We start from the raw sequence: 18595 nt of genomic DNA, 5'->3' as shown, positions 1-18595 counted from the left end.
TTTTTCATCTGAAAACTCCATTTATCGACTACAAAATCTCATCCTAATTCTGGAGAAGTGCCAAAATAAGTGTCTTAGTAAATTGGGTTCCAGTTCTTTCATAAGTGATAGTTGTAGTAGATAATTTTGAGTAGGGGGAGGGAAAACTCTCCACAAAATTTTGATTTGATAAACTATTCAATCGATGGGAAGTGCATAAAAAAGTCTATAGTCAAAACGGAATTAAATATTGATGTGTGTAGGATGCAAGTTATTAATCACTAGGACAACAGCATATTCTTTTCATTGTTTTGACTCTAGAGTGTGTATCTGTTGATATCTTATATGCTTTTATATAGAGTGATGTGGTTCTCGGTTGATTAATTGTGTCTATCGAATATATATATATATATATATATATATATATATATATATCTGTGTCTGTTGGATATATACTCGAGAGTCAAAACAACGATAAGAATATTCTATTGTCATGGCCCTATTAAGCACACCCATAAAACCGATTGAAAGCATCATGGAATCTTGTTTCTTGTAGAAATTTCACTTTTGTTTTAGTCTTTCTTTACGTTCTCATGACAGTTTATAGATTTAAAAAACATTTTTTTACTGATATGTGCCAATGAAAACGCTTCAAATATGTTGATTGTTTATTCACAAAAATCTTACCACTTTCATTAAAAATAAAAAAATTCTCTATTATTTACAATACTGAATAATCTTATATGTATAACAACAACCCTTAATTGAAAATCTGGAAATTTTGTTGCAAACAAAATTAGTAACATAGACTTTAGGGTGGAGTATTACTTGCACATATAAATATATTTATGCATATAAATTAACATAAAATGATAGCCCATTTCTAGACCAGAAAATGTTTCTAAGGACTCCTTAAAAAAAAAAAAATTCTCTGATCTGAAAGTAGGTGATCATTTTGTTAAATTTATATATGGATGTGATTCCCCACTTGAAAGTGTAAAATATTGATTATGAAAAAAAAAAAAAAAAAAAAAATTTCTTCTACCTTTTTAGGCTATTTACATGTAATCTCCTGTAGCAGAAGAGCCTTTCTTCAAATTGGGTTTAACCATTTCTATAAATCAATATGATTTCATTATAAAATGTACCCTGTAGTTTCTTGGTAAATAATGATCACCTTGTGTACTCATGCTCCCAGCCCTGAACCCTATCTTAGCATTTTCTTATTTTTACTTTCTAAAATAAAAAAAGACCTCGTCTTTGCTGTTTATGGATGTCGGGTGCAAACGAAGACCCCATAATATTATTTTAAAATATAAATAGTTAATACCACCATTGGAGTCTCCATAATTTAAAAAAATTTTTTTTTTTTTTATTTGATCTTGATATAGGTGTTTGTTTTAAATTTCATCCTCAATAAAGCTATTATTGTAAAATATTAATTGGAAGATGGCAGATGGAATTTGATTAGCATTAATTTCTTGAAAAAGTTAAATCTTTATCGAAACTAATTTCAATTTTTTAACTGCTACCAATATACAAACAAAATAGACTTTCTCTCTCTCTCTCTCTCTCTCACACACGCACATATATATATATATATATGTCCTCTTGAAAAGTTATAAAGAGATATAAAATTTTCTAGATCGATTTTGAGTATCTACTTCAACGGTGCCCAATACGTGAGTAGAGCTAGGTAGTAAGTTACGAAAATATATTTTATGGTAATTAAGCCACACAGAGGTGTCCGCATTTCATCCCTATAGAGAATCAACATTTTAGATCGGGGATTAAATGTGGAAGCCTTTGTGGAGCTTAATTGCGACAAAGTTAATTTCATAACATATATATGCTTCACAGATAGACAAGCAGTGATCTTTGACAAAAACAAATTACAGAAAACTGCAGGTCACTGCTGTGTGTGTGTGTGTGTGTAGAGAGAAAGAGAAAAGGGTGAGGGATTAATAATTATGAAATTATCAAGTTTTCATATGAGGAAACAACAAAATCATGGTAATTGTCTATATTTTTGAGATTGATTGAGATTGTCGGACTGACTTGAATGTTATTTGGAACTATTTTTTTTTTAATCTAATTGCTACATGGCTACAAATACCAACGATTTCTTTTAGATTTAAAAAAATATCCTTATAAAAGAAGGTTTGTGCACCGAGAGGCCTTATGATTTAAAAAAAAAAAAAAAAAAAAAAAAAAAAAAAGCAATAAGTTTAGAAACAATGTCACTTAAATTTTTGTATTAGATAACACTGAAAGAACGGCCGAAACATTGTGACAATAACAACCAAGATGAGGAAGTCAGTCCGACAATCTCAATCAATAACAAAATAATGTTTATATGTACGATCGTTTCGTAACCGATATCTTTTTATTCATTCGATATTTACAAACAAACCCATTGAGAAATAAGTAAAGTATTTCTGGATATCGTCTCCTCATCAGCATAAATGGAAGGGGAGGGGGAAGAAGGCACCAAATATTAACCAGCTTATTGAAGTAAATATAGTTTGAACCTTTGTAAGGGAGTGTTTCCATATTGTTTTTTAAAAAAAAAAACATAAGGAAGCCTTTCGGTACGCAAACCTTCTTTGATAAGGATTTTTTTTTTTTTTTTTTTAAATCTAAGATCATTGTTATTTGGAACTATTTTTTAAAAATCTATTTGCTACATGGCTACAAATACCAACGATTTCTTTTAGATTTAAAAAAAATATCCTTATAAAAGAAGGTTTGTGCACCGAGAGGCCTTATGATTTTAAAAACTAAGCAATAAGTTTAGAAACAATGTCACTTAAATTTTTGTATTAGATAACACTGAAAGAAAATATATATAAGAAATATTTTATTTTTAACGGATAAAAATGAACAAGCTTTTGTTTCAACCTACTCAACATTTGGAAGTATTAATTATAGAAAGTTTAAAAATTCCTGGTATAGCTGCCATACATCATACGAATTAAACTCTATCTTATATACTAGCTGTGCATACTCGGCATTGCCAAGTAAAAACATATTGCCGAAGGGAAGGTTTAGGCACATATTATTTAAGATACACCAAATATCCGAAGTTGTTACGATTTTCCTGAAAGTTGACCATATTTTGGAGTTTTGGAAACAAAACAGTCATCTTCTTCTATGAAATTTAACAGGGGAAAAAATTTCATAGCTTAAAGGGAAATAACTCCTATGTCAAATAAAAAATTTACTTCCATTTTTAAACGTAGCTGACGTTGTTTATAATAAAAATTAAAAATAAATTAATCAACTTTATATAATATTTATAAATAGAATACTTAAAACAATTCTGTTACTGATTTCCATTAAAAAAAATTTAGAGCAAATTATTGAAATAAACTTTAATTTAACATGCAAATGAGATAAACCTCTTCAATGTTGATTCCAATTGAACGAATAGTATATATATATATAGAAATCATTCAGAAATAAAAGTATATTAAAGTTCGCTTTCAGCATTACAATTTATTTATGAAGCAGTGTACCTTTTTCTATATATTAATCAAATTGAACAGACAGGAATACAACTTCAAATATATTAAACACTAAATATATATATATATATATATATACTATTGAAATAAAATTTTCCAATATAAATATTAACACAAATTTCATTTAGATAGCTTGATGAAACACCTGCTCTATCAATACTTTTGTAAAAACTGCTTCACTGGGAACAGTTATTCATTTTTATGCTTATATAAAAAAAAAAGTTTAGTTTTATTGACTATGCAAGCATACAGTTGTTTCAGCCCTTTACTGATATTTTTTATATATAGTTATCTGTGTATATGTTTTTGTTTTTTTTATTAGTCATATATCAGTGGAGCATTCAGCAGCATCGAGAATATACATAAAAACAAATAACAAAAGTCACATTGACATATAGTCAGAATTTTAATGGCTTTTTTTTTATTGTTTTTGTTTTTTTACAGCCTGTCATCAGATGCTATGCGCCACTAACATAACCATCCAAAATCATCAATATAAATGATTTATAATTTTACAGTATAATTATTTTGAGATATATATATAAACATAAGAAAAGGCCCTATGCAGATCAATCTACATTTTGATGCTGTTAACCATCTTGTCAGTTCTATGAGGACTAATATAATTAAAGAATGGCTATTTAAAGTCTTTATTAGCAAAGATGACCTTTGGCAAACTAACACCAATTAAAACATGTTTGTTTAGACAAGTCTCTACCAGCCTAATCTATTTCTCAGGCGGGCACTCATTTAATTATTTTAGCTATTGTAGAACCCATGACGAGACTGTTAACATCGTCAAAATGTAGATTGATCAGCATAGGGCCTTTTCTGATGTTTATGATTTTACTTTTAAAAGATCTTGTAGATCTTTTTTTTTTTTTTTAGATCTAATATTGTGCACTTTTGAAAATAAAATTTTTCTTGGATTTCATTTTTTATTTATACACACACACACACACACACACACGGTGACCCCAAAAAACGATCCCAACTCTAATTAGGCCCCGTTTCTTAGTGTTTTGTCCAAATGAAATTTAACTTTGATCATAACTAGTTTATTATATTCAAAACATCACATCAAAACACTAGGGTCTTTTGGCCTTTTTTTCTCCATTCTACAGCATATGTTCTAGATGGCCTCCATTTAGCTTTTGTTTTTGGGGGGGTCACCCTGTGTGTGTGTGTGTGTGTGTGTGTGTGTGTGTGTGTGTGTGTGTGTGTATATATATATATATATATATATAGCTCGTAAAGCTGGCTGGAAGTGTCGAACATGTGGTTGCTTTCTACTGTCCAAAGCTGGATATGTGAACCACATGAAGTGACACAAAAGATGCTCTTACGTATCCTTACCTCCACGACCTAATGAGACCATCTCTGTAGTTTGTGGCAGGAAGTGCAAGTCGGCTGCTGTTCTAAAGAGGCAGATGGTTGTGCACAGGGACATCATACAACAGAGTGGTCCGATTAACCCAGTGCAGACACTTCATATGTCCTCTTTGCTTCAGGCCATGTAAATCGGCTGCTGGTTTGAAGAGTCACCTATGTGGCCATGGGAGATGAATTATGAGGGGGCTGATGGTGGGGATTTTTTGGTCAGGATGGCAATCATCTGCAAGGATAAAACAATCATATATATATATATATATATATATATATAAAATAAGAATTACAGTTCCTATTTACAATGTCTCCCCACGGGACAGAGTTAGACACCAGGGTCCTTTTTTTTAGGAAAAGGAACAAAAATAAAAATTGTCTCAGTCGTGAAGATTTCTCCTCCACTGACAGAGAACAAGAAATTGAAGTGCAGCATCTGAAGAACAGACACTACACCTCGATCTTGATCCGAAGGCCATGCCTTCAGCTAAAATAAGAATTACAGTTAAGTTGGCCAAAATGATCCAAGATGGCAAAACTGAAGTAAATTATAAATATTAAAGAATTAATGTTTATAAAGTAATCTCTACCAGATTTAAAAGCTCGATAAAACCAAATAGGAAATAGAGCTTATTTAATGTTTCCTTTTTAAAATTAAATATGTTTTAACTCTTTTTTCAAAGTGTTTTTAACATGTTTTATTAACTACTTGTTCTTTGTGTGTGTATATATAAATATATATATATAAACTTGGAGATTTAAGTGCATCTTCTCAAACTCTGACATCTACACAACATTTTGAGTCAAATCCTTCATTTAATTCATGGGATTAGACTGTTCTCATTCTGTCAGCCTTGACCGAGAAGAAGTTTTAAGTAATTCTAAATTATATTATACTTAGTATCTGCTGTACTGAAGATTGACCCGCATCCCCCTCTCCCAAAAACTGTCACTTAAAACTGACATTAGTTAGCGCTTTATCCATTACATCAAATAATCACCAAATTATCAATCCTCATTTAACAAATCCCAAATATGAGGAACTTCAAAAAAAAGTATAATGGTTAGTATATGGAATGAGTGGATAAGTATTAAACAGTCTAGTTGAAATAAGAAACATTTCTTTAAAGCTAACCAATGTTTTGGTCATTTAGGTCGGTTACGCAACCAAAATATTGGTTGACATTACAGATTTATTCATGTTATTATTTCAAATAGACTTTTCATGCTTTTCTACTTATTTTATACTAGCAAGGTAACCCAACGCTACCCGGAATTGAATGTTCTACACTTCCAATACTTTTATTGTCATCTTACTTTTCTTTTTTTTTTTTTCTTTTTTTTTTCCCAATCAAATTAATTGATTTCCTGCTCTATTCGAGAACCTACCATAGTGCACTGGGAGGAAGCTCACATGCCTCCCTGCTAAGACTTAGACCACAATACATTATAGTCTACATTGCACTGTAGAGAACTTTTGATTTTTATGAAGCTATTTTTATATAATAGCTTAAATTAAAGTTTAAGATGTAAACGTCAGGTATCATGGTTCGATTGTGCTCTAAACATTAATTTCAAATGCACACCTGTTTTATCACAGAACCTACTGCTGATTTTATATGCCAGGCCCTTCTGCTTGTGCAGTAATAAAACTTTTTAAATGCACTTGTAATGTTAGGTTGTATAAAAGTACTAACTTTTGTCAAAATCGTATTTGTTTGATTATCGATTTTCAATACTTAACCGATGTATTTTGATATAAAACCTGTTTAAGAACACTCTTGGGCACAAAGTACATTAGTGTGAAATATAATAAAAAATCTGGCCAACCCTTTTGTAGTCTATAGGGAACCAACTCCCACACACAAAGTGCTTTCTTTATATAAGTAGAAATGCTTCTTGATAATCTTAATTATAAAATTTTGTGAACCATTCCAGCATCCTTGCTTGCTTGAATCTTTGTGTGTGTGTATATATATAGGAGCAAACAGTTAATAAAACATGTTAAAAAAACACTTTGAAAAAGAGTTAAAAACATATTTAATCTGAAAAGGAAACACTTGATAAGTGGATAGTCCTTAATCCATGGAGTTAGGAAGAAATACTTTCCTTCTCATCAGAGGGTCGGATTTTGCATACAAAAGTATTTGATGAAACAACAAGTAAGTCAAAGATCTTACTTGATAACAAAAAAGTGAAGCAGAGGGAATATGGTGAAGAAAAAAGTGATTACACGTGAATGGATAGTCTGGTGAAAGATAAATAATCCAATGACGGTAAAATCCAAAAATATAGCTTGAAGAAAATTAATTGAATTTCCATTTGCACAAGTAAAACCCAAGGAAATCCCGTAATTGGAAGATGGTCCAAAATAATCCAAAGGCTGAAATCCATGGAATAATTCACAAATATGTACAAGGGAAAAGGGGGAAATTATATATATATATATATATATATATATATATATACATACACATACATACATTTAAATCTAAATAAGATGCCTGCATGATTTTACTGTAAAAAATCGGATTCAATGTCGTAACTAATACATAAATGTTTAAATACAGTATTTATCTGATAGCTAAATGTTTTGGTTTCGATTCTAGCTCTATGGTACCAGAGTCCTATCTCTTTTTAAAATTTTTGAAATCACCACTATCTTTTGGGTGTAATATAATAATCACTAGAGAATTGACTGCATAATAATAAATATTTAAGCATGTTTTACGAACTAGCAACGCTGTGCGATGTGCTTGTAATATAAATTAAAAGCAAATAGGTATTTGATGGCTATTTCCTGTGATTTTGTATTTTATAAGAGTAAACATGACTCATTGTGTAATTGAGCTCTTTGTGTTTCTTTTGTCCCTCAAAGCTACCAGAGTTAAAACCATTGAGTGGCTTATTCTTTGTTGGCTGCAGTGTATGGTCCTGTACAGTTCTAGGAGGTCCACTCCCACAGAATCTGCCTTCTCATCTTTTTGGATAGTGAGAGACAGTTATATTCATAACTTAATTATAGATAGATAAATAGATATACAGATTGGTGCTCATTGCCATGTATAATTCCCACAAGTTTGTCATCTTGTGTTTTTAAACATTCGCTTCAAGTTTCCCAAACAATTTATTTTAAAATTGAATCATTCTTTGTTTATTAATAGTCAGCTGAGGAGCTCCTACTGGAGAATACTGATGGGGTTGCCCAAGCATTTTTGAAGGTCAGAGGACTCTCTCTCTAGGGTGCTGGGTTTTGAAATCTCACTTTCTCGGCCCTTGTGCCACATCTTCTTGCTGAGGAAGGGAGATAAACATTGTGTCTCTACCATGTTTAGGCTAATATGTTCCTCTGCAGTTTTAGAGTGTCCATCCTCCCTGGCTTTTCCTTCTTACCCTTTGAGAAAGAAGTCTCATGCTAGTCGCCTGAGGCGCCCCTACTAGGAAATTTTGATTGGGCTGCCCAAGCATTTTTTTACAGGCCACAGTATTTTTTCTAGGGTGCTGGTTTTACAAATTTACAGGAGCATATGTAGAATATAGAATTAGACGTAGCAATCCAAGTCTGATGCCACATTCAAAGAGGAAGCATTTTCTTTTGTGCTGCTGGCAGAACACGTCTGATTTTAAAACCATATAATATAACTTCCCATTCTAGTTGTCACTTTCCAAAAACTGCAGGCTTGGGGAACTCTCTTCCTGTTGACTGTTTTCCTCCTACTGATAGTCTTGATCTTTTCAAGAGGCATCTACTATCATTGCTTTAAGCGGTTTTCATCCTTGTAAGTTCCTTACATCAAGTGGCTTTATGCCTTGTCTGGAGTGACTTCCATAAAAAGAAAAAAAAATCAAACCTCCAGAACCAAATTTAATATCTGACTATAGAGCATCTACAAAATGTATTTTACAATGTGTGTGTGTGTGTGTATATATACACACACACGGCACAATGACATTGACACACCGGTTCTCGACAGATCACTGAAGTTAAGCAACGTTGGGCTTGGCCAGTGACGATTTGGGAAAGCTATGTACTGCACCAAGCCGTAGAAATTTCCAGGTTGGTATTTGGGGACGCATTAATTCACTGGGAGAGATGCACCCTCAATGTTGGTTAAGGTATGCATCTATCAGAAGGAAACTCTGATGTAAAAACCTATGGTCTACTGAATGTGGCGGTGGGGGGGGGGATAATCAAAACATAAGAATAAGCGAAGTAAAAAAAACTAACGTAAGGCAAACGAACGATGTTAAATGTAAAAATCTGAAAAAGAAAACAGAAAAACGAACGTTAAAATTTCTGAAAAATACACCCCCCCCCCCCCAAAAAAAAAAAAAACATGTGAAAAATGCCTTAAATAAGCCTGTTTCAATATTAAAATTTTAAAAATCGGTGGGTACCCGGGTGTTTTTGGGTGTGTGGTCACTCACACCACGATTCGAACCAAAACGTTTAGATAATGACCTAACGCTCTAACCAACTGACCTAATACGACGTACATGAAATTGTATCAGTTCTTCAAATATTTAAACTAAATCAGGTTATGACGTCGTCTGACGCATGCGTACAACCGATCTCGTCCCTCCCCCCCCTGTAGAAAAGTGGTGATTTCAGGGTGGAAAAATTAACTTTTTTGGCCAATTTTTCGATATTTGTCGGGCAAAGGATGGGGCTTTCATATGAGACGAAGTTTGTGAATTTTTGTTCAGCCTGTCGAAAGTTTTTAGCAGACACACAAACATACATACACACATTTTCGCTTTTATATATATAGAAGTTGTGATTTCAAAAATAAAAAAAAATACATATCCATATGACTTGTGTGCATTAGCTTGAATTGAAACTGAAATAAAAATTTATTAAAAAAATGTGTGTATATATATATATATATATATATATATATATATATATATATATATACATATATATATATATATAACTTGAGTTCCTTCAGCCATAATCAAAATCAAAACTTATGAAGAGTTCTTGATAAAATTAATTTAAATAAAAGAAATAGATGATTTAAGTGCATATAATGCATATAATTCCAGGTTAATATTTTCTATAGGTGAAAAAACTAATGAAGTTTTAACAAGGTTCATACAAGAGTGCTCAATACTGAAGTAGGGCAAGATATACTTTTTATTTATCTTGCATAAACATTAATATGTCATTACACATGCATGAGCATGTTACGGACTCTGCTTTTGTACAAGCAACATCGCTTGAAGAAGTCTCTGGCTACTTGTAACTGGCTGAGCAAAGCATGTATATGAATGTTTAGTGACATATAAATGCTTATGTAAGACAAAAAATGTATATGTATGTCTACATATATTAGTGTTGAGTACGATTAATCGGAAAAATTTGTGTTTATTTTCCGATGCCAAAAACGATTCTTTTGTCTTTTTTATTTGATTGTTCTTTTTTTTTTTTTTTTTTTTTTTTTTTTTTTAGAGCAAAATCTTCCACTGCTCATAGTAATAATAAATATTGATTTTTAAACTACCAGTAAAGCTAAAATCGATAGATCACACCCCACCCCACCCCATCCCAAGAGTATTTTTAGGTTTGAGAAAATATCTGCACATTTAACGTGTTTTTGCGATAATTGTAAAAAAATGATTCTTTAGTTAAATATAAGGAATCAGAATCGAAAATTTAGTAAGAAATCGGTAATTGTATCGGAATAAGGGAAAAATATTGGAATCGTTCCATCATTATTATATATATATATATATATATATATTATTATTTGGGGGTAAACAGTTACATATAGTCGCTACAAATAGCCATCTGTTTCAGTCAAAGAGACTTCATTAGGCGACCTGGAACCTCTTGATGCCAAATAGAAAAATTAAAAATTTTTCTCTTTTTATTGAGCACTATTTAACAACCTTGTTGTCTTCATTAGTCCCGACTTTTGAACACCTCAGACCTGGATATATATATATATATATATATATATATATATATTTATTAATGTACACACACACACACACACACACACACATTTCTGGCCAAAACAACTGTATGCTTATAGCTTATATAGTAAATAAAACTAAACTTTTTTTTTTTTTTTTTTTTTTTACAAGAGTATTTTTAGGTTTGAGAAAATATCTGCACATTTAACGTGTGTTTTTGCGGTAATTGGAAAAAAATAATTATATAGTTAAATATAAAGAGCTCTATAAAGAATTGGGAATTTACTAAAGAATCGGTAATTGTCTCGGAATCGGGAAAAATATTGGAATTGTTCCATCATTATAATTAATATATATATATATATATATATATATATACACACACACACACACTCTCTCTCACATTTCCGGCCAAAACAACTGTATGCTTTTTTTTGACAAAAATAAATGTTGGTTCCCAGTGAAGCAGTATAATATTGAAAAGTATTAATGGCTCTAGTGTTACACAATTGAGATATTTAAATGAACTTCATTATTAATATTTAAATTAAAAAAAAAAAAAAAAAATTAAAAAATTTGTGTTCAAATCTTATATTTTCCTTGCAATTCAGAAATATACAATTGAAAAGTCTTTAAAAAAAATGATTAGAATTTAGTTTGGGCATTTAAGATTAGAATTGTATCGATTTTAATTTGAAGAAAGAAAAAAAAAGAATTATAAAAATTTTTTATTTATTCAATAAAATGCGATGGGTAGAAAAAGAGACTGCTCCCTCTTTCCCCCCTACGAAAAAAAAACAAAAAAAAAAACCTTTCCGATTTGTAATTTTGTATTTGGTAATTGGCAACCGTATTTGTTTCTTCTTTTTTTTTTCAGATGATGAATCGTCTACAAACATTCCTAATAAGATAACCACGAAAGTTTACGTAGAAAAACAGTTGAGCAAAAGCAGTTCGCTCTCAAACACGACCCCGGACTGTTGCCACCGTGCCGATGCAGACACGGAACTGTCTCCTGAACCAAAGATAAAGCGTCGGAAGGCAGTGCGCCGAACAAAGAGCTCTCTCGAGAGCTGGTATGGTCAGGCCATAAGTGCGGGCAGTACGCCCGGATCACAGTCACACCACCAGCTCCAACGATCGCTGGACTGTGCCCTGGCCTCCCGTCAGAGGCCACGGCTTCTTCCGCTTGATACCAAAGATGGTAGCTGCCTCGTAACTTTTGGCCGCTCTCACTCGAATAGCCTGGAACGCGACAATCCAAAACGGCTTCGGCGTCAAGCGCATGTAGACAGTGGGGGAGCCGATTCGGATGAAACAAATACAGATGATAGTATCTTTCGATATCAGACCTTGACTCCAAGCAATCGGTCGTTAGATGCTAAAATAAAACGTTGGCTGAACGGTAAGAAGTCGCCAGCGAGCAGCAGTACAGACAAAAAGACATTATATAGAGCGGATCACAAACTACGATCGTCCCAACGAACATCATTCCCGCCAGCCCGAGGCCATCGTTACCCTATTTCTTTGCATATACCCCAGTCGGCAAGCTGTAAGGGAGCGTTGGATGTTAGCGTGGGAGATATATTCACGGGACTCAAAGATATCCGAAATAACAAACGCACCTTCTCTGGTGCGCTCAGTAATGGACAAAGGATGATCTCGGGACAAGCAGTTGTAGAGACGACGCAGGCATCGATTGGAGCGTCGGCATCTGCGCCCTCGGCGGTCAAGAACAGGGATTCTGGTATGTTTCGATTTATGCGACTTCTGCACAATTCTGATGAGAAGAAGACGGAGCCGATGCAATCACAGCAAAGTAGTGTTGTGGGGCTGGATTGGCTATTCAGTACCGACAGCGAATCTCTTAGTTCAGGTAAATTGACGACCACTTCCCCATTCACACCTCTACCACTTCCCCCCCCTCTTCCCTTGATATAAGAAGGAAAAGTATTGAAAAATGTTTTTTCTTTATTTTAAGTGTTGAATATTCATTTTACAAGTGTTGTTTTAATTTTTTATTTTACTTAAATTTTGATTTGAAAATTAAATTTTTTGATTCATCACTGCTGCTGCAGCTGCTGCACTTACGCTCTCATTGCTTTGTAGGCTTTTTCGTTCCTTGTTTGTGCTGTATATGACAAGAAAAAATTAATATAGCATGCATAACTTTCACTCTCTCTCTGTCTCTCTTTCTCCCTTACTCTGTCACTCCCTCTCTCTCTCTTTCACTCTTCCTTTTCTTTCTGTTCTTTCTGTGTCACTCTTTCTTTTTCTCTCTTTCTGTGTCACGCTCTTTGTCTTTCTGTGTCACGCTCTTTGTCTTTCTGTGTCACTCTCTCTTCTTTCTGTGTCACTCTCTCTTCTTTCTGTGTCACTCTCTCTCTCTCTTCTTTCTGTGTCACTCTCTCTCTCTCTCTTCTTTCTCTGTCACTCTCTTTCTCTTCTTTCTCTGTCACTCTCTCTCTCTTCTTTCTCTGTCACTCTCTCTCTCTTCTTTCTCTGTCACTCTCTCTCTCTTCTTTCTCTGTCACTCTCTCTCTCTTCTTTCTCTGTCACTCTCTCTCTCTTCTTTCTATGTCACTCTCTCTCTTCTTTCTGTGTCACTCTCTCTCTCTTCTTTCTGTGTCACTCTCTCTCTCTTCTTTCTGTGTCACTCTCTCTCTCTTCTTTCTGTGTCACTCTCTCTCTCTTCTTTCTGTGTTACTCTCTCTCTCTCTTCTTTCTGTGTCACTCTCTCTCTCTCTCTTCTTTCTGTGTCACTCTCTCTCTCTCTCTTCTTTCTGTGTCACTCTCTCTCTCTTCTTTCTGTGTCACTCTCTCTCTCTTCTTTCTGTGTCACTCTCTCTCTTCTTTCTGTGTCACTCTCTCTCTCTCTTCTTTCTGTGTCACTCTCTCTCTCTTCTTTCTCTGTCACTCTCTCTCTCTCTTCTTTCTCTGTCACTCTCACTCTCTTCTTTCTCTGTCACTCTCTCTCTCTCTTCTTTCTCTGTCACTCTCTCTCTTCTTTCTCTGTCACTCTCTCTCTCTCTTCTTTCTCTGTCACTCTCTCTCTCTTCTTTCTCTGTCACTCTCTCTCTCTTCTTTCTCTGTCACTCTCTCTCTCTCTTCTTTCTCTGTCACTCTCTCTCTCTTCTTTCTCTGTCACTCTCTCTCTCTTCTTTCTCTGTCACTCTCTCTCTCTTCTTTCTCTGTCACTCTCTCTCTCTTCTTTCTCTGTCACTCTCTCTCTCTTCTTTCTCTGTCACTCTCTCTCTCTCTTCATTCTCTGTCACTCTCTCTCTCTTCATTCTCTGTCACTCTCTCTCTCTTCTTTCTCTGTCACTCTCTCTCTCTTCTTTCTCTGTCACTCTCTCTCTCTCTTCTTTCTCTGTCACTCTCTCTCTCTCTTCTTTCTCTGTCACTCTCTCTCTCTCTTCTTTCTCTGTCACTCTCTCTCTCTTCTTTCTCTGTCACTCTCTCTCTCTTCTTTCTCCGTCACTCTCTCTTCTTTCTCCGTCACTCTCTCTTCTTTCTCTGTCACTCTCTCTCTCTTCTTTCTCTGTCACTCTCTCTCTCTTCTTTCTCTGTCACTCTCTCTCTCTTCTTTCTCTGTCACTCTCTCTCTCTCTTCTTTCTCTGTCACTCTCTCTCTCTCTTCTTTCTCTGTCACTCTCTCTCTCTCTTCTTTCTCTGTCACTCTCTCTCTCTCTTCTTTCTCTGTCACTCTCTCTCTCTCTTCTTTCTCTGTCACTCTCTCTCTCTCTTCTTTCTCTGTCACTCTCTCTCTCTTCTTTCTCTGTCACTCTCTCTCTTCTTTCTCTGTCACTCTCTCTCTCTTCTTTCTCTGTCACTCTCTCTCTCTCTTCTTTCTCTGTCACTCTCTCTCTCTTCTTTCTCTGTCACTCTCTCTCTCTTCTTTCTCTGTCACTCTCTCTCTCTTCTTTCTCTGTCACTCTCTCTCTCTTCTTTCTCTGTCACTCTCTCTCTCTTCTTTCTCTGTCACTCTCTCTCTCTTCTTTCTCTGTCACTCTCTCTCTCTTCTTTCTCTGTCACTCTCTCTCTCTTCTTTCTCTGTCACTCTCTCTCTCTTCTTTCTCTGTCACTCTCTCTCTCTTCTTTCTCTGTCACTCTCTCTCTCTTCTTTCTCTGTCACTCTCTCTCTCTTCTTTCTCTGTCACTCTCTCTCTCTTCTTTCTCTGTCACTCTCTCTCTCTTCTTTCTCTGTCACTCTCTCTCTCTTCTTTCTCTGTCACTCTCTCTCTCTTCTTTCTCTGTCACTCTCTCTCTCTTCTTTCTCTGTCACTCTCTCTCTCTTCTTTCTCTGTCACTCTCTCTCTCTTCTTTCTCTGTCACTCTCTCTCTCTTCTTTCTCTGTCACTCTCTCTCTCTTCTTTCTCTGTCACTCTCTCTCTCTTCTTTCTCTGTCACTCTCTCTCTCTTCTTTCTCTGTCACTCTCTCTCTCTTCTTTCTCTGTCACTCTCTCTCTCTTCTTTCTGTGTCTCTCTCTCTCTCTCTTCTTTCTCTGTCACTCTCTCTCTCTCTCTTCTTTCTCTGTCACTCTCTCTCTCTCTCTTCTTTCTCTGTCACTCTCTCTCTCTCTCTTCTTTCTCTGTCACTCTCTCTCTCTCTCTTCTTTCTCTGTCACTCTCTCTCTCTCTCTTCTTTCTCTGTCACTCTCTCTCTCTTCTTTCTCTGTCACTCTCTCTCTCTTCTTTCTCTGTCACTCTCTCTCTCTCTTCTTTCTCTGTCACTCTCTCTCTCTCTTCTTTCTCTGTCACTCTCTCTCTCTCTTCTTTCTCTGTCACTCTCTCTCTCTTCTTTCTCTGTCACTCTCTCTCTCTCTTCTTTCTCTGTCACTCTCTCTCTCTCTTCTTTCTCTGTCACTCTCTCTCTCTCTTCTTTCTCTGTCACTCTCTCTCTCTCTTCTTTCTCTGTCACTCTCTCTCTCTCTCTTCTTTCTCTGTCACTTTCTTTCTCTGTCACTCTCTCTCTCTCTCTTCTTTCTCTGTCACTCTCTCTCTCTCTCTTCTTTCTCTGTCACTCTCTCTCTCTCTCTTCTTTCTCTGTCATTCTCTCTCTCTCTCTCTCTTCTTTCTCTGTCACTCTCTCTCTCTCTCTTCTTTCTCTGTCACTCTCTCTCTCTCTCTTCTTTCTCTGTCACTCTCTCTCTCTCTCTTCTTTCTCTGTCACTCTCTCTCTCTTCTTTCTCTGTCACTCTCTCTCTCTCTTCTTTCTCTGTCACTCTCTCTCTCTTCTTTCTCTGTCACTCTCTCTCTCTTCTTTCTCTGTCACTCTCTCTCTCTTCTTTCTCTGTCACTCTCTCTCTCTTCTTTCTCTGTCACTCTCTCTCTCTTCTTTCTCTGTCACTCTCTCTCTCTTCTTTCTCTGTCACTCTCTCTCTCTCTTCTTTCTCTGTCACTCTCTCTCTCTCTTCTTTCTCTGTCACTCTCTCTCTCTTCTTTCTCTGTCACTCTCTCTCTCTCTTCTTTCTCTGTCACTCTCTCTCTCTCTTCTTTCTCTGTCACTCTCTCTCTTCTTTCTCTGTCACTCTCTCTCTCTCTTCTTTCTCTGTCACTCTCTCTCTCTTCTTTCTCTGTCACTCTCTCTCTCTTCTTTCTCTGTCACTCTCTCTCTCTCTCTTCTTTCTCTGTCACTCTCTCTCTCTCTTCTTTCTCTGTCACTCTCTCTCTCTCTCTTCTTTCTCTGTCACTCTCTCTCTCTCTTCTTTCTCTGTCACTCTCTCTCTCTCTTCTTTCTCTGTCACTCTCTCTCTCTCTTCTTTCTCTGTCACTCTCTCTCTCTCTTCTTTCTCTGTCACTCTCTCTCTCTTCTTTCTCTGTCACTCTCTCTCTCTTCTTTCTCTGTCACTCTCTGTAGGTTTTTATATTCTATATATAATAAATATTTCTTGTAAATGTTGTTGCTTACTGAAATTTCTTGGTTCTTGCAATCCTCAATTTATTTTGATGTTTCTGAGGATTAGATAAAGCATGTAAATGCAATCAAGTGTTACAACAAGCAGTTTTTTTTAAAGCTCTATCTTTAGGAACTCAATATCTTTTCAGGCAGAGCTTTCTTACAACAGTAAATATACTTTCCATGCATTACGTTTTAAATTTTATACAAACATGAAATATAGCATGCAGCACACATATAAACTTACGTGCATATATACACACACATAACATTACTCGCATATATACGTACGCATAGAATTACACACATATATGTACACACATATATACACATACACACACACACATATATACACATACACACACACACACATAGCATTACACACATATATACATATACACACACACATAGCATTATCCACATACATAAACACACGCACATAGCATTACACACACACACAGCATTACACGCATATATAGATACATAACAGATCATAACATAGTAATCTTGGAAGAGCCAATTATCTTTTTCTACATCTTTCCTATACTCTGCATAGGTATTCCGTTTAACTGTTTCGTCAGTTCTTGTTTAGAATTCTCCCTATATTAAAACAATTTTAAGTTAAGGGAACCCTGTATGATTTACTTACTTGTAACTAAATGAAAATATAATTTTCCAAAAATCCCACAAATTGATTGCATAGTTTTATTTTTAAATAAGAAAATGAACTTTTATGAGTAACCAAGGAGCGACCGACTGACATCGCAATTTTGAAAGCAATCTCAAGGAGCAAAGGGAAATAACTAAACAATAATTCAAATTTGTTAGATTTTTGTTATAATGCCTACAAATCCCTGTTAATCACTTAAATTTGTTTTTTGTTTTTTTTCTTTTTTTTAAATAAAACTACTAGATCAATTTAACGCGATTTTTGGAATATATTTTCAGTGCGTCATGGGTACTCAGCTCATAGATAATTTTTATCTTCGTTTTTTAATATAGGGGAAATTTTGGACAAGAACTGTTTTGTCAAACTCCTTTTATAAATCTTTTGATTATCGTATCCGTCTTGGCACAAGTTACTGTTGAATGTTTTACATTGGAATAGGTATCACTAACCAGCCTAGTTTATCCCATCACTTTCTCGTTTATTTTGGGGGTTATTTTAATAATATGTAAGCATAAACAAAGTTTAGTATTTTCTCTTTAGAAATGTACAAGTCTTTTAAGAGATTAATGTAGTTTGTTTGAAACCTTGTTTAATATGCGTATAAAAGAAATTTAAGTTTAGAGAAGGCATTACAGTGCAGAAATCTAACTGATAAACAAAATAAGAGCAAATTTAGATATGGTGGAACAAGCTATGCTATTTCACCTTTTTTATATATATATATATGAGCAAACAGTTAATGAAATATGTTAAAAAACACTTTGAAATAAGTTAAAAACATGTTTAATCTGAAAATATATATATATATATATATATATATATATATATATATATTTTTTTTAATCTCATTCATCCAGTGGAAGTCTCAAAATAAAGATGAAACGTTGAACACATAACTCAGTTTGTTCCTTTTTATTTCTCTATTTTGTCGGAATACTATTTCCATTATTCTCATCATATATATATATATATATATATATATATTACATACATGTATGACATATTATGTTCTAAGTTCATGTCAAGTAGAGTATCTGTGTTGCAATATTTTGAGAAATAGACCCAACATGCACGTCTGAAAGTTGAACACATGCCTGATGAAGGGAAGTATTTCCTGAAATATTTCAACATGGATACTCCATCTGATACAACTAAGAACACAAGACATTTACAATTTTATATATATATATATATATATATATATGTATATGTATG

The 18595-nt window shown here is 34.4% G+C and overlaps 1 protein-coding gene across 13 annotated transcripts in view; it reads left to right on the top strand.

The window, feature by feature from the left end:
* LOC145255819 (pecanex-like protein 1) overlaps positions 1-18595 on the top strand; it is a 269992-nt gene that overhangs the window by 137210 nt on the left and 114187 nt on the right. For 9 of the 13 annotated variants that reach the window (XM_080114531.1, XM_080114527.1, XM_080114526.1 and 6 more), the window contains one exon: positions 11689-12687. The exons of the other annotated variants lie outside the window; for them this stretch is intronic. In XM_080114531.1, coding sequence (XP_079970657.1) covers positions 11689-12687 — 999 coding nt within the window. The remainder of the gene's footprint in view (positions 1-11688; positions 12688-18595) is intronic. 13 annotated transcript variants of the gene reach the window in all.

Source organism: Euprymna scolopes, chromosome 31, assembly GCF_053919585.1.
Source record: "Euprymna scolopes isolate OS-2025 chromosome 31, ASM5391958v1, whole genome shotgun sequence".
Lineage (NCBI taxonomy): Eukaryota > Metazoa > Mollusca > Cephalopoda > Sepiida > Sepiolidae > Euprymna > Euprymna scolopes.
Note: the sequence above shows the minus strand (reverse complement) of the source record. Positions and strands in the feature narration are given on the sequence as shown.